Below are 22,604 nucleotides of genomic sequence, written 5' to 3'. Positions count from 1 at the left end.
AGCCCATCATAACTACTCTAGTTACCATATTCATGTTATTATTCTCCAATCACTAAAAGTTAGTACATTACAGTTTAAGCTAGAAGTTGTTCTTCAGTTTTCTTGCACTGGAAAATTCTGAGAGCTTTTTTCTACTTGCACCATTGGCTGACTTGTTTGCGTTTGCTGTCTTTCTGCTTGGTAAAAACATCTTGTTTGGGGTGGGTTTATCCTTTGCTCTAAGTTATAAAAACCCCTTCTAACTAACATATTAATTATCCAGTAAGAGTGGCTCAGCAATTCTTTTCTTCTATATTCAGACTTGCTTCCATCTCTATTCCTTCATCGGACTCTACATTTAAAAATCTTTCTGCCAAGCACACATATCTGTGAGATTTTCTTGCCAAACCTTCATCCTTCCCAACACTTGCCCCTGCGTGTGAATTAGCACAGTGAAATTAGGCTAAATGAGTTTCTTCTCATAGATAAAAAAATATAAAATGGGGGTATGGAAAATCTGACATTATTCTCACAGTCACAACAGTTTGTAAAGTGTCTCAAATGAGGGAGGAAACAGTCCCTTGTCAGGGGACACATTCTGCTGGGCTAGAGGCTGCCTGTGACTCAGAGGCACATAAGGTCAGCAACAGGAAACATCTTGGTGAGACAAGAGCTCTGGAAATGTCTGAAACTGCCCCACTGGCCAAAACCCCCTCAGTGGGTGGGTATTTTATTCACCACCATCTGTATCTTCTTGCAGGAGTCTTTTTCTTTCGTTTTTCTTAAAGGAAATTTCTGACCTGTATTTGTGTTCTGATAATACAGAGGACTAAATTTAGTGTTTGATTGCATCCAATATTTGTGTTTGCATCCAGTTCCATCAGGATTCCCACTGGGACATCCTGGGCACACCACTAGAGTCCTTCAGAAGTTGAATATGTAAATCAGAGCAAGGGATGGAGAAAATGTCCCAATAAAAGAAAAAAAAATGGTCCAATAAAAGAAAAAAATGGGTGGGGATGTGACTTTGACAGTCCCAAGAAAAGCTCTTTTCTTCTTCAATACCAAAGCTCCTGTCATGAGGGATGTCATACTAAGATTGGGTGAGAAGCAGAGATCTGATTTACACCAGGCTGTGGTGAGTTATTTACACCAGGTTGTAATGAGTTATTTACACCAGGCTGTAATGAGTTCACCTTTGCTGGTTCTTTATTGCTACATCCCCATGTCAGTCCTGGACTCCTCCATGATAAAAGTTATAAGAATCCCTTTCCACCTTAATTATCCACTAGTCCTTCAAGCAATAACCTGTTCAAATCTGCTGCTAACTCAGCTGCTCACTGCAAAGAAGGAGGAGCTTTTCTAAAAGTCCTTTTAATAAAATGAAGAAAAGAAGGAAACATGAAACCCAGTTCCCTGGGAATTTGGTAGTGGCAGGACAGTGACCCTCATGGAGTTTTGGTTGTCTTTTCTATCAGCAAATCACTTGTTACTGCCCATTCTGCAGCAGTCCATTCCAGCTGGGATTGTGTCCTGGCCCTGTTCCTTACCACTTGAATGGGAAAGGCAAAAATGCCCTAGAGAAACCAAATAAAAATGTCCCAGAGAAACCAAATAACTAAGAGAAGACTGTGGGAATGTGTCTAACAGGTAAACAAGCAGACAAGAATGTTTCAGGATGGTTTTCTGCCCATTTTTTGATAGGTATCTTGTATATTTTGCTTTTTTTTCCTCCAGGCTATGTTGAAAAGAAAGCATGTCCTCAGGATCCAGCAGACTGCCTGACATGTGGACCTGATCAATATCTGAACAATGAATCCAAAAAGCCACAATGTGACGCCTGTGTGTCATGCTCAAAAGGTTTGCTTTTCTCCACACATGCCTCACAGTTACATTCTCTCTCTGTATATTTTATTTACACTTAATTTGTGTGTTTTATTCATTTAGAATTTTCACAGCAAAATTTACATTTATTCCAATAGAGCACCTTGCAAGGTGCTCTACTGGAATAGTTACCAGTATTGCAGATGGGACGTGCCTGAGCTTGTCTGGCCCTTGCTGCTGGACCAAACAGCAGCACTGTGGTGTTTCACCCAGAGACACTTTTGGGTAGCTGGATCACCCCAGAGACACTTTTGGCTGGCTGGTGTGTGGTGTTTCACCCCAGAGACCCTTTTGGCTGGCTGGTGTGTGGTGTTTCACCCCAGAGACACTTTTGGCTGGCTGGGTATGTGGTGTTTCACTCCACAGACACTTTTGGCTGGCTGGTGTGTGGTGTTTCACCCCAGACACTTTTGGCTGGCTGGGTGCTGCAGTTGGCACATGGAGATAAGTCCAGGCCTGCAGGAGCTCTGGTGGTGCTGGGATGGAGCTTCCCCCCATAACAGGGTCTGCTCCTCAGGTTTCCCTCTGGTAGAGAAGCTTTAAGGTGATGGTGAAGGAAAGGAGTTGGTTCTGATGGAGGGTTTGGATCCAGAGCTTTATTCTGGCCCACAGGCCTCAGAATCCAGCAACAGCTCCAACAGAACTCCCTGAGTCTGTCGTTGCTGTTCCTTTTAACCCTGGGGAGAGGGGCAGGGAGCCACCAACCAGGTGCAGGAGAGGAGATCTTGAGGGACAAAGGACACCTGGATAGCTTAATGTCTCTCTAGGGGTAGAGGGCATCTTTTGAATTCTGCCAATCACTCTGGAATTCCAGGACTGACAGACAGTACTGGGAGGGGAAAGGAGAGGTGACTGACACACCTGGCAGGGACCCGAGGTTCTGAGGTGAAGCCTGATCAGATCACACCACAACATGGCTGTGTTTTGTCCCTGTGTGTGTTTGCTGTCCCCAGACCTGGTGGAGAAGCAGCCGTGCTCCCTCAGCTCCAGCCGTGTGTGCGAGTGCCGGCCCGGCCTGTTCTGCCAGGTGTCCGTGAAGTACAGCTGCTCCCGCTGCCAGCAGCACTCTGCCTGCAAACCCGGCTTTGGGGTCAAAATCAGGGGTAGGAATCCCACCTGTGCACCTTACCTGTCCTGCTCCTGGCCACAGGCCTGGCCTGATGCATTTTATTTGGTTCTAAATCGTGATTTTTATTCAGGCACCGCAACAAATGATGTGACTTGTGAAGAGTGCCCTCCTGGGACCTTCTCTGATCAAAGCTCCAGCACTGACACCTGCAAACCCCACACCAAGTAAGTCTGTGCTTTCATAATGGGACTGGCTAATTGAGTGAAATTAATGAAGGATGAAATAGGGTATGTCAGTGCAAAGTACACAAATTCATCTTTGAAGCAAGGGAATCACTGTGGGCTCATGTGCAGAGGTTAGAAGGGCTCTCTTAAGGAGGAAATTTCAAGGAAAGGAAATTTCAAGGAGAGGAAAGGGGAAAGGAAAGGGGAAAGGGAAGGGGAAAGGGAAGGGAAGGGAAGGGAAGGGAAGGGAAGGGAAGGGAAGGGAAGGGAAGGGAAGGGAAGGGAAGGGAAGGGAAGGGAAGGGAAGGGAAGGGAAGGGAAAAGGAAAGGGAAAAGGAAAAGGAAAAAGGAATCCTGCTTGCCTCATTTTTAGTTACTAAGTACAGTGGAATTGCACACCCGTGTGAGCAGCAGCTTTGCACAAGCCAAGAATTAATGCCACAGGGATGAGAAGAATGATGACTTTTACACAGAAAGCAATAATTGTGGTTGGTACAAAAATGACCAAGGGGATGTTTGTGACATGGCAAACACGTGTGCCTTGTTCCTGTTGTTTTTCGCACCCAGCTGTGCCAAGTTGAACAAAGTCACCCTAAGGAAAGGAAATGCCACCCACGACCAAGTTTGCCTGGAGCAGCTGCCCACTTACCTCACCCCAAGCACTTTGTCCGTGAGATTCAGCAATGAAACAAAGAACTTTGATCTGAGGATATTAAAGGAGAACCTGGTAACCTCAGCTAGTGGTGACCTTCTAAGTGTCACAACAACTGAAAATCCCAGCTCAACTCCTGAGGAGAAAGCTCAGGCTCCCACCTCAGCCAAGGGGGAGATGACAACAGGAGGTAACACAGGCACAGCATTTAGTCTCTTTTAAGTCATTTAACTCTTTTAACTTTACTCATTTAACATTTACTCTCTCCAGCACTTTTTATTTTGGAAGCATCTTTGGTAAACACAATTTTTACATGGGAACTTCCTGCAAATCCCCTCTGAATTGTGAAGTGATGCCTATGGTCCTATGTTCAAACCCACAGATCTGCTCAGGGCTTTCCCTCTGCCTTTTCTCAGCCTGTCCTGTGCTCCCTCTCTGTGCTGCAGGTGTGGTGCTGTGGGCAGTGGTTTTCTCCCTGGCAGTGCTGCTTGGGGCCATGCTGGTGTTTTGGAAGTGGAAGGTTTGCAAGAAGAGGATCCTCGTCCTCAGGAGAAAGCGTGAGTTTTTCAAGCTGTAACACTGCATCTGCCAAACAGCAGATGGGAAACTCAGATATGGGGATATTTGTGGAGGTCATTGGGGAAGAGAATGTTCTCTACAGGCCAGGTAAGGGTTTAAGGCAAGCTGCTCATGCAGGATGTTGGAGAACACGAAAGATGGAAGCAGCTGTGAATTTAGGGAGGGAAGCAGGTGGGTGACCTACAAGAGGGGAAAAGGTAACTAGCTGTTTCTTCTCTCAGACATTAGTATTAAATTAGTATTGTCAGATGACAATGACAGTATTAACAGTAGTATAAATTAATATTATTATCTCAGACATTAGTATTAAATGATCCATGAAGTGTTGTGTGAGTAGTTTTTGGTTCTGGGAACAGAACTGGGCTTTGGGCATGAGAGGAAGGGTGATTTTTACTGACACTGACTTTGCCTGCAGTTACACGTGGGGTGTGTCTGTAGAACCACATTCCCTCTTTTATAGAAAGCAGGGTGTGCACCTTTGTAGGTTGGTTGTAGATCTGTGGGTGTGGTGAAGCTGTTGGGGCCCTCAGGCTCCATGGTGATTTGCACTAAATGAAAGTTTCTTTCACCAGCACACCTGCACTCGGTCATCGCACACAAATACGTGCTCAAGCCTCCAGGTGAGTGACTGAGGGGCCAGCAGGGCCATCCTTGTGTCTGAAGAATAAATAGACAGTTGTCACCACATTTCTTCTCACAGAGAAAAGCAAGGCACAATTCTTCCCAAGAATATTTCTGGGCTTCACATTCTCTGAACCTCAGAGAAAGGAAAAACAATTCTTATCATTTGCTGTGCCTGTGTTGTTCACAAGTGGGTTGCATGGTGGAAGATTGTTTACCTGAAGGGAATTGATCAATTACCTGAAGAGAATTGATAAATTACCTCAAGGGAATTTTTAATTGGATTCTGTGCGAGTGTTTTGATTCACTGACCAATTGGATCCAGGTGTGTGTGTGTCGGGACTGTGGGCTGACAATCATGAGATTTTGTGCAGTTGATCATTTGGCAGATTCAGTTTAGATGTAATATAATATAGTGTAATATAATATAGACTAATATAGTATAATAAAGTAATTAATTAGTTTTCTGTAAGATGGAATCCTCCTCATCATTCCTCTCCTTTGTTGGGGCAAAAATATCTGCTATATAGATAGCTTAACGTGGGATTTTATTTTATAGAATTTTATAAAAAGTGGAAGGGGCCAGTGCTGCTGCTCCTGAGCTGGGTGTGAGCAGGTGCCAGCAGATGGCACTTTGTCCCCACTGCTGCTGAGGGCTGGGTGATGTGTCAGTGCTGGAAAACGCCTGATTGATTTCAATCAGTCAGATATGGGAGATGGTTCATTAAAAAACCTGCCCAGATCCCATAAAATGCAAACGTTTTACCCATTTACCTGATGCCCTCTCAGCAATTCCACTGCCACTGTTGTGTCAGACTCTAATCACCACACAGCAGAGCTTTCTATATTCATTCATTCATTCAGGAATACAATTTAAAAACTTGTGTGCAGCTTGATTTTCTCAAAATGGGATTTTTCCTCCCTCACTTGCCTTGCACAATAGAAGCTGTTACTGTGCAGCATTACAGAGCTGATGCTCTGAAAATAAAGGTGATTGCACATCAGGGTGTAATTAGACAATAAATCTGAGCCCATCTACCTTCATGTGCTGCAAGTGTTGTACACTCCCTCCTTCTCACCTCTCCTCTTTGCCCAGTGCTCCCTGTCAATGGAACTGTGCATAAAATCCCACTCCCTTAATAATCCTCTGACATTTTTATGAACTGACCAAACTTGTTAATCCAGCAGAAAGTTATTAATTTTTTTTCTTTTTAATAAGCTTGTGTTGTTCTTATCTAGACAGTTCCATCAGTTGATTTTTTCATAATATGAGTACCAGTTGTGGTGTGGGGACAGTGATTCAAGAGGCTTTGGGGACAGCAGGATGTCACAGTCTTGGCAGGAACCTGCTGCTGGTTCACCTCAGGAGTGTGAGGGGAACCTGAGTTTTCATTTCAGTGTGCCCTGAGATGGTTTAAGAAAACCATCATGCACATGGGGTGGTTCAGGAAGTACATTGCTAGGTGATCTTTCAGAGCATATATTAACATTCATCATCATCACTTCATAAAATATTTATGATGTTTCTTCTGATAATGTTTTTCCTTTCCATTGTAGGTTCAGATCTCGTGAACAAATGTGCAGTAAGTGTGAACAATATTCCACAACAGATAATTTTCCATGCCAAAGTAAATCATGTTCTTTTCAAATGTCCTGTCTGAAAAGTGCCAGCCTTTTAGTTTGGACTTCCCTCTACAATATGCAATAATTTAGGTGGGATGAGATGTATTAGGACTTGATATTGTCATGCCTTGAGCTGAGGTTGATGTGGTGTTAAATAATGTCATAGTTGACACAGTCGCAATACAAAGCAACTCTCCATTTTCAAAAGGCTTCAAACTGTTTTTATTCTAGCCTGCATGCTTTTTATACATTCTTACAAAACTCATCAATTTACACTTTACTCATTGGTCAGGAAAGACAAATAAAGTGCTCATTGGAACAGGCAGTTGCAGGTTTCTGTAATTTATCCTTCTTTCTTTCTTGGTTTCTATGTCAACAACCTTGGTAGAAAATTCTTTCAGGGGTGAACATGGATCTCTTATCAAGCTTCTCTCTGGCTGATAGAAGCTGCTGTAAAACCTCTTCCACAGCTGCCAGCCCTGCTTGTGAGTGGATCTGGTCTGGTGTTCAGCCATTCATGGTGCATTCCATGGTACAAGATCTGAAATCACAGATGAAGATGCCTTTTCTTCCTTCTGGATGAACTCTTGTGTGTCACTCCCATTTTATCTTCCTGCTCCAGTCCCACAGATGGGATTTGTGCTTTTCTTCTCCATCCCTCCACATTTCCTTCCCTCTGCAGGGTTTGGCATGGCTGTGGTGTGGGTGCACAGTGGGTTTGGTTTGCCATTCCTTCAATACAAAGGTGTTCCAGCACAGTTTGCAGGTGAACAGGACAAACATCAGTCAATATGGCAACAGAAAGCTGCTGAAATCATCACTGTCTGTTTAATTTCCCCTCTGTCGGTGAAATTACAGCCACTTTCATTCTCTGAGTCTTCTCAGTTTATTAAACTTTTTATCTTTACATGTCCAGATCTGCTAAATCATTCTTTAGACTGTTAATTTTTTTTGCTTTGTTTTAAATGAGTGTGCTTTTAAAAGTTGTGTGTCTGCACGCACACAAGATAGTCTGTGACTTTTCCCAGTCACTCTGGTTGCAATCAGCTGTCATAATTTCAGTGTGTAATTGTGAATTCCTGAATGGTGAGGAGCTTCAGTTCTTGCCTCTATAGAGAGTCAGACATAAGCAAGGGTTATAAAGTGCACATTTCAAAATAATTTTTTCCTTTCTCAACCTTGTGGAAACAGAAGAAGATCAGAACCACCAGAAAATTGTGATGCAGAAAATTGTGAAAAAATGTGAAGGCTTATAAAGTGCACATTTCAAAGTCTCTTTTTTTCATTCCCACCCTTGTGGAAACAGAAGATCAGAACCACCAGAAAATTGTGATGCAGGACCTTTACCCTCTCTCAGATTTTGGTTCCCCTTTCAAAGAACTGCTTGTTCTTAATTCTTGTATGTAATTAGTTCTTGCTTGTAATTAATTCTTCATGTGTTAGGTATTCTGAGCTTGTTTCTTCTATCTGACATTACATTTTGAAGTTAAATCAGTTTGGCCTCTGGCTTGTTTTATTCTTCCATAGGAACATGATAGGTCTTTGCAAAGTCCAAGAGGTAACTAAAACATATTTTCTTCAGTGGAAATGAGGTATATTCCTGAAAATGTCATCAGAAATCTGTGAATTCAGCTTAGAAACACTATTTTGAAATATAGTCTTGAGTGATGCAGGGAGTTTGAAGTTCCCACACCTGTTGGGTGCTTTGGAACATTGCTATTTTTGAGTGAGGCAACACAGAATCTCCTGAAGATTTTAAACACTGATAGTATTTAAATCCAGCTTCTGGTCTATTTTGAGTCTCAAACAGGAGGAGTGAATAAAAGAAATAAAAGAGGATAAGAAGGACATGGATGCTAAAGGCATTGACATAAAAATCACAAACAGGTATAAAATATCAGGTATAAAAATCACAAACACAAAAAAAGAACTTTTGCTTTTTCCGTTGCCTTTAAAATCACATTTTTATCTGCAGACACTCCTCAGGTTGAGGCTGAATTTTGCTCCCTGATTTTGTAGGAGTTAATTTGCTCCTGCAAGAAGGACATTCTGCTATTGTGGACCTGTTGCCATGCCCAAGGTCTTTTTACACTCACCCCACTTCTGCTCTCCTGTTTCTATTGGCAGAAGATCATTCTGACCACTGAGAGTGGGCTGGAAGAGGAGGAGTTAATTGAGAGAACCGTTCCTTTGGAAACCAACAATAACTTGGTGTCCAGCCCAGAAAAAGCCCAGAGTCCTCCCTGGAGTGTGGCTGAGGTGGCACCAAGCACTGGCAATGCCCCAGAGTGCCCTGTGGATCCTCGAGTCAGAGACCACACAAACAACAGAATTGGTGAGTCTTGCTTTTATATTTCCTTTTGTCATCTTCTTTTTTCAGATTTTCAGACATGGCACATACTGTCATCCCAAGATTATTAGTGAATTTCAGTGCCCAGATCTTTGACCCAAAAATACCTATTCATATGAATATAATGCTTTCTTTTTTTCATCTTTGTCTTAGTCACTACGAGTTTGACAGAAAATTCCTTTCTTCCTCCTTTTCATTCTGGAATATGTAGATTTTACAGAAGAAATTTGAATATGTCAGCAGGAAAGTGATGCTGTCATACTGAATGAGAATTGTACTCAGCTGTAAATTTCTTCCCTGGTTTCATAATAATGGATTGAAATGTATCTCCCATGTGTTCTCATGAAGTCTTTGATCATGGCACAGGGTGGGAGATAAATTCAGGCAAGGAGCTCATTCACAGGGGGTGAATTTTGCCTGGAACACTCTGGCAGTGCTTCCAAACCCAATTTGAGGTTATTTGAAGGTTATTTTTCATATTACAAAACCTGACCTTTCCTTACTGAACACTCTTCCTGTTTTTTACTGTGAGTGATGGATTGGGATGAATGTGATGATTTAATTTACCACATCCAAATATCTCCCTACATTGTCTGATGTGCAGCATCCTGCTGAATTAAGCCATTGAAAAAGTTTTATTTACCTTTCTGTGAAGGAGTACAACAACAAGCTGGACCCAAGATTCAGAAAACTTTGTAGTTTACTCTCATTTAGAAAGAAACTAATTTCTTTGCAGGTCCTAAGAACCCAGAACTTATGTTCAGGTTTCTTTTACATGGTGCTGTTTCTTGAAAGAGCAGAAGCATAAACCTTGGATTCTTTAGATCCCAATTAGTTGCTTCTTCTGACAGATCCTTGTGAATATCTTCTGCCTTTTCCACTTGGTTTTCCTTGTGTAGCTCCACCTCTAGCTCAGTGGCTTAAGCACAATCTACTTGATGTGAAATGTCCAGAGTGCTAATAAAAATTTTACATAAAAAACCAGCCATTTCTGGGGCAGCAGTGACTTTTCATCATGCTCAGTATTACTTTTCTCCTTCCTCAGAAAAACTCTACATCATGAAGGCCGACACCGTTATCGTGGGGTCTGTCTCAGAGGTGCCCAGTGGCAAGAACTGTGCTGTCAAAGGATGTGAAAGTGCCCTTGATGCCCAGGAAAACACAGAAGAGGAGCTGGAAATGCACTACCCAGAGCAGGAAACAGAGTCTTTTCCAGGGAATGATGTCATGGTGCCTGTGGAAGAGGAGGGAAAGGAATTTCACCACCCCACCACTGCCACTGAGAAGTGACAGCCCACAGAGAGGATGTGGGGAGACACAGAATCATCCAGGGTGACACTAAGGCTGAATTTGTGACAAGGGAGGTACACACAGTGTGCCTTGGATTATTGGGAAACTCCTGGAAAACACTGAAACACATTCAAACAAGGAGCTGGAACCTATTTCATCTCACAAAGGAGAGGATCATCCAAACTGCTGGCCCTCATAGCTGGCATCAAATACTCCCATTTCCCCATCTCCAGTATCATACTGACAACAAATTTGAATCAAAGCTGCCGAATTTAGAGGACATCTGGATGTCAGCTGAAGTTTCACAGCTTGCTTTCTCAGTGTGAAGGAATGGATTGAAATCTATGTCTGGTTACTGCTGTGAAAATTCTGGCCAGGATTCTGAGTCAAGCTTGAGACTCGGCCACGTTGTCTCTACTCCAATACATTCAATTTTTGTAATATATTTTGCAACCTCTGGCATTTACTCAAGGCTTCATCTTTTGATTGAAAATGATAATAATCTCAGTTTTCCCTAGCATAAACATAACTCTCAAGTTTGTGGATTTCATGTTTCTTGAGGAATTAGGACCAAAAGATGCCACACAGGCTCTGAAAATAGAAGGCAAACAAAACCAGTTGACATCCACTGTACTTTAGGCCATTCTTTCTAGGTTTTGAAGTCAAATTCTTATTTTTTTGCCCACATCAAATCATTAGTAAGTGTACAAAACAGCCTCTTCTGATGGAATCCAAACTGGCTGAGCATCTGGCAATTGGATGAACTATGGGTTAAGCCCAGTGTGGAGCCTGTAAAAAGAGAAATGAAGAAAAGAAACCATTTTTCTACTGAAAAAAGAGGCACAGCAGTTATTTCCTAGAACATTGGTAAAATCTACTTGTTTTAGAATTGTTCCTAACCATCAGGGTGACACTGATTTGCATATCCTTTAAAAACAAACCTCTTTGGTGGCCAACTGGCCTGTGTTCTGCTATTTTTAAATCTTCAGTGCTGCTTGTTCAGTAACTGTAAATGTAATAGTGCTGACGACCCTTCTGCACAGGCCAATGGAAAATGAGCAATATGACAAAGTGTGTCTTAATAATCAAAAAAGGGAACCACAAAACCCATTGCTTGCTCAGTGACTTCTGTCTCAGAGTGAGCACAAAATCACCTTCTTGGGCCAGACTGGAGCTTGAGCCCAACATTTCAGCTCTGACAGCTGCAGGAAGGGATTGGATTAGTTAGGAACACCATAGCTGCTGTTTGCATTCCTCATGGTGCTGCACGTGCAGCTGGCATTGGATTGAGGATGTCAAAGAGTTTGATTTATTATTCTCTTAGATCACCATTAGTTTTTCTTCTCTCTTTTGTATTTCCAAGTACAATCTGCCTCCATAAGCAGATTCCTGTGGCAAAAGATTACAGCTATCATGCACTGTGTAAAGGATTTTAGCACTTTGGAACTGGCCTCTTTATTTCAGTGAATGTCACTAGCTGTTGCCTTATAGAAGTCAGTGAGTTGCTTTTTGTATTTTTTTTTCAACCAAGTTGCTTTAGTGATTGATTGTATCTCAGCTTTGATTGAACTAAACCTCCAGGTTGAGTCCCACCTTTTCTTTTTACTCATGTAAGTTTGAGGCTCCACTTGGTTACTTTAGTTGACCTTTTCCACATCTACTTTAACTTCACTACACACTTCATTTTACAGAACACCAGTTTGTGAATCCACAAACTGAATAACCACATTTACCTGGCTGTGATTGTTTGGGGCTGTTCTGCAATGACTGTAATTGTGTATTTCCACTCTGTATATTAATTAATCTTTTTCACTAGAACAGCTTTCTAAAGGAACAATATGCCTTGCAACCTGCTGGATGTGCTATAATTAGTTGGTTTAATAATGCTGGTAATCTCTGAATTAAAAATTACATGGATTTTAAGCCATGGCCACGCTTTTCCTGTTTGATATGCAAATGTTAAATTGCTGATAATTTCAGTCTCAGAAGGAATATTTTTGCAAGAAAGCCATTTGAAGCTCATGGAGCTCTTAGTGGATTCGAGTTTTTCTCAGGAGCAGGGCTGAATTTATTGTAAAGTCCGTCTGTACCATCCTGGCTGTATGTGACACACAAGTGACTGGTATTAATGAGTATTAATGAATATTGGAAGGCTGCAAAGGTAACTTTGTACTGTGGGGTGAGGGAGTTGCATTTCAATGTTCCAACTCAATATTCTATGAGTGGGGCTGAAGAGACAGACCCTCCACATACACCACGAGACAGAGTGGAAAACTTCCAGAGTAGAAATCCATTTTGATTTAAGCGAAATGTACATCTTTGAATTAAGTCTGTAGCTTGCAAACATAGCTGTTTGGTGTGACTTTGTTTTCTCACAAAAAACCTATGCTCTAAGGAACTGCTTCAGTGGAAGGGCAGAGATAAAGGAGAAGCCCCTTGAACTCTGAAACGGATACACAGAGAGGCTGCTGCAGAAAGCAAGGTCAAAATGACCCAGGAATTCTTTCTGATAAAGAAAAAAATTAGCAGCAAAATCAGTAAAATGAATATGTATGAATCCATTGTGAAATTGCATGCACATGGATTAGAGAGGGAGATTTAAGAAAGCATCTGGAGTTCCCGGAGGTACGCATGTCATTTTGGAGGAACGATGCCCACGTGCGTCCAGCGCTGTAATAAACACTCCGGCGGCAGCGGTTCCACAGAGGTTGTGCACTTTGTTTGTTCCGCAATCAGCCCGGTGCGAGCGGCGCCGCTGTCGGGGCGGGGGAGCCGCGGCCCCGGGGCGGCGTCTGCGGGGCCGGGCCCGCCCGGGGCGTTTGGCGGCGATGGGGCCAAGGCGGCCGCTGCTCCCGGGGCCCATCCCGGGGCTGATCCCGGGGCTGATCCCGGCACTGATCCTGGCGTTGATGCCGTCGGTGATGGGCGCCGCGGCCGGGCGGGTGAGCGATGCCGGGCTGGGTGAGCGGGGCCGGGCGGGGCAGGGGCGCTGCTCCCGGGATGCTGCTCCGGGGATGCGGGAGCGCCGCGGGGGAGACGCCCGCGGGCATCGCCGGGTGATGGAGCCCTGGAGGCAGCGGCTCACTGCTGTGTGTGCGCTCCATTTGTCACCTGTCTGCCCCTTGTCGCTTGTCTGTTCCTTGTCACCTGTCCCTTGTCTCCTATCCCTTGTCGCTTGTCTGTTCCTTGTCACCTGTCCCTTGTCTCCTATCCCTTGTCGCTTGTCTGTCCCTTGTCACCTATCGTTTGTCTCCTGCCCCTTGTTGCCTATCGGTTCCTTGTCACAGACACCTTGTCTGTCCCTTGTCACCTGTCCCCTTGTCACCTGTCCCCTTGTCACATGTCCTGTCCCTTGTCTCCTGCCCCTTGTTGCTTGTTTGTCCCTTGTCACTTGTTCCTTGTCACCTGTCCCTTGTCTCCTGCCCCTTGTCACCAGTCTGTCCCTTGTCACCTGTCCCTTTTCGTTTGTCTGTCCCTTGTCTCTTGCCCTTTGTTGCGTGTCTGTCCCTTGTCACCCGTCCCTTGTTTGTCCCTTCCACCTGCCCCTTGTCTCCTGTCCCTTATCGCTTGCCTGTCCCTTGTCACCTCTCCTTTGTCTCCTGCCCCTTGTCACCTGTCTGTCCCTTGTCTCCTGTCCCTTGTCATCTCCCCCTTGTCACTTTTCTGTTCCTTGTCACCTGTCCCTTGTCACCTCCGTGCCCCCGGGCTTGGGCTGGATTCACCGTGATCTCTACAGCAATCTCAAGCCCTACTCTTAAATCTTCAAAGCTGAGCCTTTGTCTGTGCTGTTGTTACTTCTTGGCTTCCCAAAGGAATGACTAATAACTTTTCCTGGATTTTCAGCGGAAATGTGTTGATTTTGCAGGCTTATCTGAGTGTCTGTAAAACCCATGGTGAGCATCCTGGCAAGTGCAGAGTGTAACCCCGTATCTACATGCCATTGTTTGCACAGGAAGAATTGTTCTGCTCCGTTGGTTCCCTAGAACTCTTCCCTATTAAAATAGAAAAACCTTTGAATTTGCATGAAGATCTGATGTGCTGCAGCTGTTATTGTTCTATTCCATATCCAGCTGCTGCACATTGTGTTTGGCAGTGAGGGTTTGTAACTGTGCAAGCCAAAGAGCTCAGTGGGATCTGTTTGCCTTCTGATAGCACTTTTCTGTCTGGTTTTAAGCTGTTCAGGATTGTGAAGATAAATATGGAAATGTTGCTGAGATGTCCAGGTCACTGTGTTCTTATGGGATATTTATGTTATTTACATGTTTATTTAATCATAGGAGTTTAGGCTGGATAAGCAAAGGTTCAGTGAAATCAGGTGAGGATGTCAGAATTGAACCTGGAATTACACTGTGGTCTTTTAAGGAGCATGGGGTGCTACAGCGAGCTGATAATATATTAAAATAATTATTTTAACTGTTTCTCACTAATTTTTAATTCAGCTCTGGTTTTAAGGTGAGAGTGTGTTGAACCTTGCAGTGGATAGGATAAAGCAGACAGAGAAGGGATAATCTCAGAATTGTAGCAGAACTTACCACCAGAATTTAAGTTTGTCATGTTTCATGCTGAGCAAGGGGCTTTGGTTCAAAAGGAATTAGCTCTCCGCTCACCCTAAATATGACTGAAACATAGTGATGGAAATAATGACAGAAACTTTCAGCATCACTTTTTGCACTGTGACAAAATAAGGAAAAGCTTATATGTAAAGTTAGAAAAACAAATACAGTAGTTTCAGTAATACCACACCTGCCACAGAGCTGGAAAAAACCCATGCCTGTTATATCAATTTTTAACAGTGATTTGTTACAGAAAACTTTATTTTTGAGGGAGACAAAGTGGCAAAGCAATAGTTCTTGAGTGACACTTCTTGGGTTTTATCTCATTCATCTGGAAGTGTCTGAAAGTTCCCAGCCTCAGTCCCTGTGTTAAACACAGGAACTGAACATTATTTTTGCCATTTTGAACAATTGAATCACCAAGGTTATCAGTAATAGCCTGAAGTTTTCAAAGAGAACTGGTGAAATACATATGTTTTCCCAAATACATATATAATAAAATATACCTTCTCTTCCTACAAACTGGGACTACTATAATTTTTGCCTGTTGTGAACAGCTTCCATATTCTGCTTTCCAGTTCTGGGAAGATGTTTTCATATGCTGGTGGTGAGTGACAATGAAGCAGAATTCCTGGCAGAAATCAGGGACACTGTTTCCTCAGGGAGGGGAAATGTTGAACTGTAAATCTGTGGGTGTGTGGCTGTTCAAGGACTCCTGCTTCACAGAATAAAGTGTGATATAGGATGGGAGAATAATTCACATAATGGACCATAATCTTTGAGAGATGTGCAGCACAACAGCTTTGAAAGAAACTTTATAGTTTGAGTGAAGTTGGTACAGCCTGACACAACTGCAGCTGATTTGGGTGGCGCTGCATCTGGTAACTGAAATTCAACAGAACTGATTTTAAAATGAGAAGTTTAAATATTTCAGACAGAATTCTGTTTTTTCCTGCCTCCAGTAAGTCTGCTAGCTCAGCAAATAGTGTCTCTGTATGTCACGTCCTTTCCATAGAAACAGATTTTACACCAGAGACCTCAGTGACTTCATTGTGGTTTCACGTGCGTGAAGAACACTGCACACAAATGTGATTCCTCTGCAGGTCCTCTGACTGACAGCTTGGGTTTGAAGGCAAATGTTTGAAAAGGAGATCAACAGAAATGTAGACATGTGAATTAGGATTAAAATATATGCTTATATATCTTTGTATAAATGGCCTTGAGTGAAAATGAAAATGAGTGTTATATGAATGGATTTATATAGATTCATCCATTGTATTAACAAGTTTTATTTTATGTTAAGATAGTTAAATTTAATTACACATAAAGCTCTTTCAGCTGGTGTGGAGATTACTGTTAGCCCACTCTTCTCCAGAGAAAAAGTTATGCCACCTGTACAGTAATATCTGCAGTGCAAACAGGAAAATGATCCAAACAATGCAGGAACTCCAGAGAGTCTGGAATCACTGACTTTGTGTGTGTAACTTCTTGGTTATTGCTTAATGCAGAGGCATTGCAAGAATCTCCCTAGTGAGTTATGGAGTCAAAGGCAAACATAGTTTACCCATTTCTATGCCAAAATGTATTTCTTAATTTGATGTGCATAGAGCTACACTAAATTTCATGTTTAAGAATGTTTGTGCCTCTACTGATGGACAGATGAGGCATTTTATTTCTTCTTGCACCTGTTAAATTAAATGAAATCTTCCAAAGTCTTTATTTTGTCCTTATAAATTTCTTTTAAATCAGCTGCCACTAGGCACTGCTATTTAGACTGAGAAGTTCTGAGCCTGTAATGCAAAATGTGCAGCATCAGGTTAGCTTCCCTTCACACAATCTGCTTGTAGAACACTGAATCACAGTAAAAACAGGATAAAATGAAGTCTTGTGAGAGATACGAACACTAACAAAATGCAAAGATTGCGAAATATAGAATGTGGCCTCTACTCATCAGTCTTTCAGTCCAAAGTAGCCAGTGCATCTGGATGCCAGACAGAAATTTTATATGGCCCAACTCAGATTTTAGGATAGGTGAAATTGCTAGAAAATTGGGGTCTAGTAAATGAATTGAATCCTTCCAATTGGGAATTGGAAGGATTTTTTGGCAAACCAAGCTGGGCACGTTTGTGTGGCTCTGTGTGTGTGTGTGTGTGTGTAAATTGTGTCTAACTGTCAGTTGTAAGTCACTGAGAGCTCATCAGATAAAATTTCAGGAGATGGTATCAGACAGCAGAGAGATCCTTCCAAGCACAACTTCAGAGAAACAGGTGTGAACCCAGCAACTGACAGGTTTTCCTGTGTCTGCAGCTCACAGGGCAGGATTTACAACAGACAGGGAAGAGCATGAGATATTTTATTTTTTTTTTTTAGCCAGGAAACCTCACCAGCAGGGTCATGTGTGATGTGGTTTATTGTATTTCTGCTTTTTTTCCCCCTGTGTCTGCTCTTGCAGTGAAGCCTTATGTTTTGAAAAGGCTCTCAACTGCTATTTTTAATGAAGTTGATCATAGTGACTGCAAAAATGAGATGACAACACTTGATCTTTCCTCTTCTAATAAAAAAGTGACTTAATAAAAAATATTTTTGGTGTGAGCAGGCCCTTTTCTCCTTTATCAAATTTTAGTGTCAGCTCAAGTTTGCAAACAGGATAATTTATCATTGTCCATCCTATGATATCTAGACTTTTCTCTGTCTTCACATTCTCAGAAAAGGGTTTTTTCGAGTTGGTTGACAAAATCCTGTTTCTGATCACAGCTAATTAAAAGGTAGAATATTTCTATGAGCTGCATAAGAAAATGCTGAATTCCCTATAAGCAATTGCTGAGGGTGAGAATCATTAATTTCCTTTGTCAGTAATATGAAGACACAATAGATATTCAAGATGTTTTTCAGTAAGGAGGAAGGATATTTTCATTACCGGCCTCCCGAGATCTTGTTCCTGTTTTGATTTTTCATTTTAGTAATGATTCCTCTAAATGTGTGTAGATTAAACATGGAGCAATCTCTTCAGACTGCAATGATGCCTTAAAGCTGAGCAGTGTCACATCCTTTTTTAACATCCTTTTTTAAGTGCCTTTTTGGTCTAGCAGGAAACTCCTACACTTGTCCTACCTAACAGGAACCTTTTTAAGTGAGTGTATTTTTCCCTTTGAAAATAGTCTGTAAGTCATTAAATAATTTGACACTTGTTCATTGAGCTGTGCTGATCAGTGTGAGCTGAAATTAGGCACCCTGTATTTATTTCAGGATTGTCTCTAATGCATTTAACCTGCATATTTGTCTGCACCTTCTGCAAAGGTGCTGCTTCTCAGAAGTTTTTGGAGACATCATTTTCAAAACATCAAGGCCTTCCTTGCTCAGGAAGGAATCACAGAGTGTCTGGAAAGATAAAAGCCTTTTTCCCTTTTCTTTGGAAAGACTGACTGAAGTTTTTGAGCCACTTTACAGTAAATGTTTCTCCCGCAAACCCACAGGTCAGAATTTCGGTTTCTCTGGGGTTTTGTCAGATGTTGTTTGAGCCATGACAGCTGGGGATAAGGCACTCAGCGCTTTGGTTGCACTGCACTCTTTTGAACCTAAAACCTGGAGAAATCACTTGGTTTGTGGTGGATCTTTGGAAAACAAAGGAACCTCAGAAGGGTCACATGCAGCTCATTATCTGTTCGTGGCCCTGCAGCTCCTGGCATCTGCTCTGTGCTGTTTCATTGCAGCTGCACTGGTGCCTTGGAAGGGAAGGTGCCTGTAATTGCACTGCTCTTTAGGTATTTGTCTCTTTTGAGTCTCTAATTCAGGATCAGAATGGATTTGTGACTCATGACTTGCCCTTGATTTCTCCTAGGAGTATTCATTGCCTTACACACCGCAGTTTGCACAATGTAACGATCCCAGCACTGAATTCTATGATGAAGAACTTGATAAATGCTGCAGCCAGTGCCCTCCAGGTAGGTTATCATTCAAACTATTACTTTACACAGCCAAATTCACTCAGTTTTCAGATGATCATAGTGTATTTTGATTATTTATATATAAAGTGAATCAGATTTTTGCTGTTGTAATGCATTCTTCCTCAACAAAGACAACAAAACACTATGATTGCAAAACACCTGAAAAAGAGACACATTGTCCATCAGAACTGGAATTCTCCTTCAAGGTTAACTGGGCTAAGACTTACCAGAAGGTAGCTTCTGAGCTTGTCTAAGCACAGTTCTCCATGAGGTTTTCATTAAGGTAATTAAAGTAATTTTAGTCAACACTGGAGGGGAAGCAACACTCACTAGGGGAATTACAAAAAATAGGCAACACAGACCCTAGCCCATTAATAAAAATATGTGTTGTAAAACAGGGCATGAAGTAAAGCTTGGTTTCTGTGTTATTATAATATCACTTATCTAAGGGGCTTTCCATTGGACAGGTCAGTCTGTCATTGCTCATTGAGGGAGTTGTTGTCTTTTAGTGTAAATCAGACACTGAGAGCACTGTCACGCTGGGGACAGGACTGCAGACACTGCTCTGAGCTGTCACATCCTGCACTCCAGGAGGGATTATAAGTGACCTGTAGTTAGCCAAAGTCATTGTCTGTGGGCTTTGGGATTGTTTTTTTGGAGGGGATAGTAACGTTCTTTGGAGATTTTGGTTGTAGAGTTTATGCAATAAGTTGCAACCATATTATTATATTAGATACAGAAAAAAACCTGCTTTTTATTTCTCATTACATGCTGAGCAAAGAAGTTGCAACCATATTATTATATTAGATAGGGGAAAAAACCTGCCTTTTTTTTTCTCATTACATGCTGAGCAAAGAAAACTTGTCTCCATAAATGCTGAGTGTCTGTCAGATCCGGAAGTTCAAACAGGAAATCAGTATTTGCTGAAACAGCTGCAGTTTCTTGAATTAACTGAAATTATCTAGATAGATCTGTCAGACTTCCTTTGTTCATGACAGATGAAAGATGAGAATTCACAAATAAAACTTTTCAGTTGTGTTATGTAGTGCTCACTGAATCAGCCTAGATCATTAGCAAGATGTAGGATGCAGAATGTAAAGCTTTAATTAAGTACAGGGGAAAACAAAGTCTTTGGAAATAATTAATTTGGCTCACCTCCAGGGCCTCTTCTTTTCAAAAACAGATTCTCCAAGCACCTCTAAAAATTTTTCAGTGTTATTCCTGCTTCCTGATTATGTTTTCCAGGATATTTTTGTAAAGGATATGAGACATTGACTTTTATCTTATTTCCCCTTTCACATGAAAGGGAAATGGCAAGTGAGGTGTTTTCTCCAAAATTAATGTTGGAACTCACATGCTCCCATCACTGTAGTAAATGTGAGAAATAGTGCAAACTCTGCTGGTGCTGGGAAGCTTTGCCCTCTCCCCCACTGTCTGTAATAAAGGGTCTCACTCAGGCACATCATTCTAGCACATGCCTGACTTTGGTTGTGAAACACCTCCACGTGTTCACCACAAAACAGCTTCTGCAAAGGTAAAATATTTGGGTTTTTTATTGTGGTAGCTGCATCTAAGTACGTGCTGAGGGATTTTGGTTTGTCTTGTTTTGAATGGGTCTGGAATCCACTGAACTGAATGTAGGAAAAGGGGTCAAACATGGATGGACATAAATCAGACTTTCCCTGTAGAGACATGCAGTTCTCTACATCAATGCATGGTGTATGATACCAACCTGATCATGTCAGTGAAGGGAAAGGATTCCACAGCTCAGAATGAGACTCAATTCCTAGTGATCTTTTCCAGTGAGATGATTACTCTGATTTGGTTTGGGTTTTTTTTTCTTTTAATAGGTCAGTATAGGACAGGGAGCTGCAGTCGGACCACGGACACCAAGTGCAGCCCCTGCAGACCTAAAACCTACACAGCCATCTGGAATCATTCTCCACTGTGCTTTGCCTGCTCAGCACCCTGCAGGAAAGGTAGGCCTGGATTGGGAAAGGGGCTTGCTCAAAGACTGGGCTTGGTTGAACCTTGTCTTTTCTCCTAAGGAGCCCAGGAGATTTTGTCAATCACTTGTATAGCCCTCATGCTTTTGGAATGTGTAAGATTTAGGGATAGGAATCAAGGAAAAAAATCTTGCAGGGAGCCCTGGCTCTTTTTATTTTTAAGTCTTAAAAATGAGGACTTATTATTAAAAGCTAAGGCACTACATCACTAAAATATTCCAAATGCCATCAGTAGAATAAGCTCCTGCTTATAACATCCCATCAAGAGACTTTAATACCTGACTTGGACATGGGTAAATGGATAATTACATTTCCAGCATCCTGTCATTTCTCATTTTGTCTGCTGAAGTGACAACACTAAACATGGGTTTATTTTGCAAAATAGATATTGGTTTATTTTGCAAAGCAGCAGTCAGTGGGAGCACACTGGCTCTGTTCAGTGAAGCAGCTGAACAGTACCTAAGGTAGAACATTGTACCAACACCTGTACTTTGGGCTAATAGATCACCTGCATTAATGAACTCAGTCATGCTGTTCTCCATCACTTCTAATAGAAACTGGTGTAGAACATTATGTACTTGATTCACTGAGAAGTAAGTTTTAAGGATACAGTCTAAATTGAAAGGACCCTTGGTCATGTCTAAATAGATAATCTTACAAAGCTGGTTAATTACAATATGAAAATATCTGTAGTAAAATCTCCAAACACATTAAATACAGTGACATGATCTGCTCAGACTGAAAATCTCAGTGTGGCCCCCAGGTATGGCAGTGGTGAACACAAATGGCCACGTTTGGAATGATGACAAAATATAACATAACTGCAAGCACAGAGTTTTAAATGGGCACTCTGCAGGTGCAAATTTCTCCTTGCCTGGAGAGAGAAAACTCTTCTGAAATTGTAGATATTGGGGCATATAACACATTTGGTTTATGGTGCTATACAAAACTTGTATGTGAACATCACCTCATGTTCACTCGAAACATTGCAGGCTGTGATTTTAAATGCTGTCAATGACATCTTGCTGCTTTATTTTTGTTTTAAAACCAGGGCTTGTACAGAATCAAACGTGCACCAGGTCCCAGGACAGGATCTGTAGCTGCCCACCCCACAAGTACTGTGTTTCCAAGCTGGATGAGTACTGTGAAGTTTGTAGAACACACAAAAAATGTGGCAAAGGCTACCGGGTTTCCAGAAAAGGTAATTTGATTTTGAACACTCTGCATACTGCACATTTATTCTGGCCTAATTCCCTACAGTTGTGCATTCCTGTTAGGGTTTATTTTTACATTCTAAGCAAGTGGGCACTGACCAGAGTAACAGAGTTCTCCAGAGGTATATTCAAAGTGACAACACATTGCAATTTCTTACTGTCATATATCAAAAAGTTCCCAATCCAACTTAATCTTTGTTTTGCTCTACTGGGTGATTTATTCTGTAAAAGTGACTTGTGAAATACAAGACCACTTAATCACTCTTAAAATCCTTGAAAAAGAGCTTCAGGTGGAATTCTGGGTACAGTAAATAATGATGACTCTATGCTGTCCTGCAGAATTGATCTGGTTTTATTGGTTGATGGCATCTACCACCCTGATAATACATCTGTGTCAAAATGATAAATAATTTTAAAATACTTGAAATGAGAAACATTAAAAAAAATGAGGAATCATTTTGAGAAGATGCAGAACTCACCAGTATGGTAGTCAGTCGGTGAAAAGCTTTGTCTGAAGCACCACATTTGAACCTTTAATGGCACCAAACTTACAGCTGGTTAATCTTTTTGGGTTGGGTGCATCAAGTGAATGTCTCCTGTGACAGTCACAGACTGC

The 22,604-nt window shown here is 41.9% G+C and overlaps 1 protein-coding gene across 4 annotated transcripts in view; it reads left to right on the top strand.

The window, feature by feature from the left end:
* The window catches only part of TNFRSF1B (TNF receptor superfamily member 1B), a 35,780-nt gene that overhangs the window by 8,158 nt on the left and 5,018 nt on the right, over positions 1 to 22,604 (top strand). The window contains exons 3-11 of one of the 4 annotated variants that reach the window (XM_026796897.2): positions 1,717 to 1,839; positions 2,817 to 2,966; positions 3,063 to 3,156; positions 3,724 to 3,998; positions 4,255 to 4,365; positions 4,960 to 5,007; positions 6,566 to 6,591; positions 8,759 to 8,966; positions 10,027 to 12,194. In XM_026796897.2, the coding sequence (XP_026652698.2) occupies positions 1,717 to 1,839; positions 2,817 to 2,966; positions 3,063 to 3,156; positions 3,724 to 3,998; positions 4,255 to 4,365; positions 4,960 to 5,007; positions 6,566 to 6,591; positions 8,759 to 8,966; positions 10,027 to 10,271 (1,280 nt within the window). In that variant the 3' untranslated portion in view covers positions 10,272 to 12,194. Of the gene's footprint in view, positions 1 to 1,716; positions 1,840 to 2,816; positions 2,967 to 3,062; positions 3,157 to 3,723; positions 3,999 to 4,254; positions 4,366 to 4,959; positions 5,008 to 6,565; positions 6,592 to 8,758; positions 8,967 to 10,026; positions 13,214 to 18,662; positions 18,766 to 20,618; positions 20,748 to 21,825; positions 21,976 to 22,604 lie in introns of those variants that run through there. The other 3 variants (XM_074558515.1, XM_074558516.1, XM_014271250.3) reach the window with 3 other exon arrangements.

This window comes from Zonotrichia albicollis, chromosome 25 (genome assembly GCF_047830755.1).
Source record: "Zonotrichia albicollis isolate bZonAlb1 chromosome 25, bZonAlb1.hap1, whole genome shotgun sequence".
NCBI classification, from domain to species: Eukaryota; Metazoa; Chordata; class Aves; order Passeriformes; family Passerellidae; genus Zonotrichia; species Zonotrichia albicollis.
Note: the sequence above shows the minus strand (reverse complement) of the source record. Positions and strands in the feature narration are given on the sequence as shown.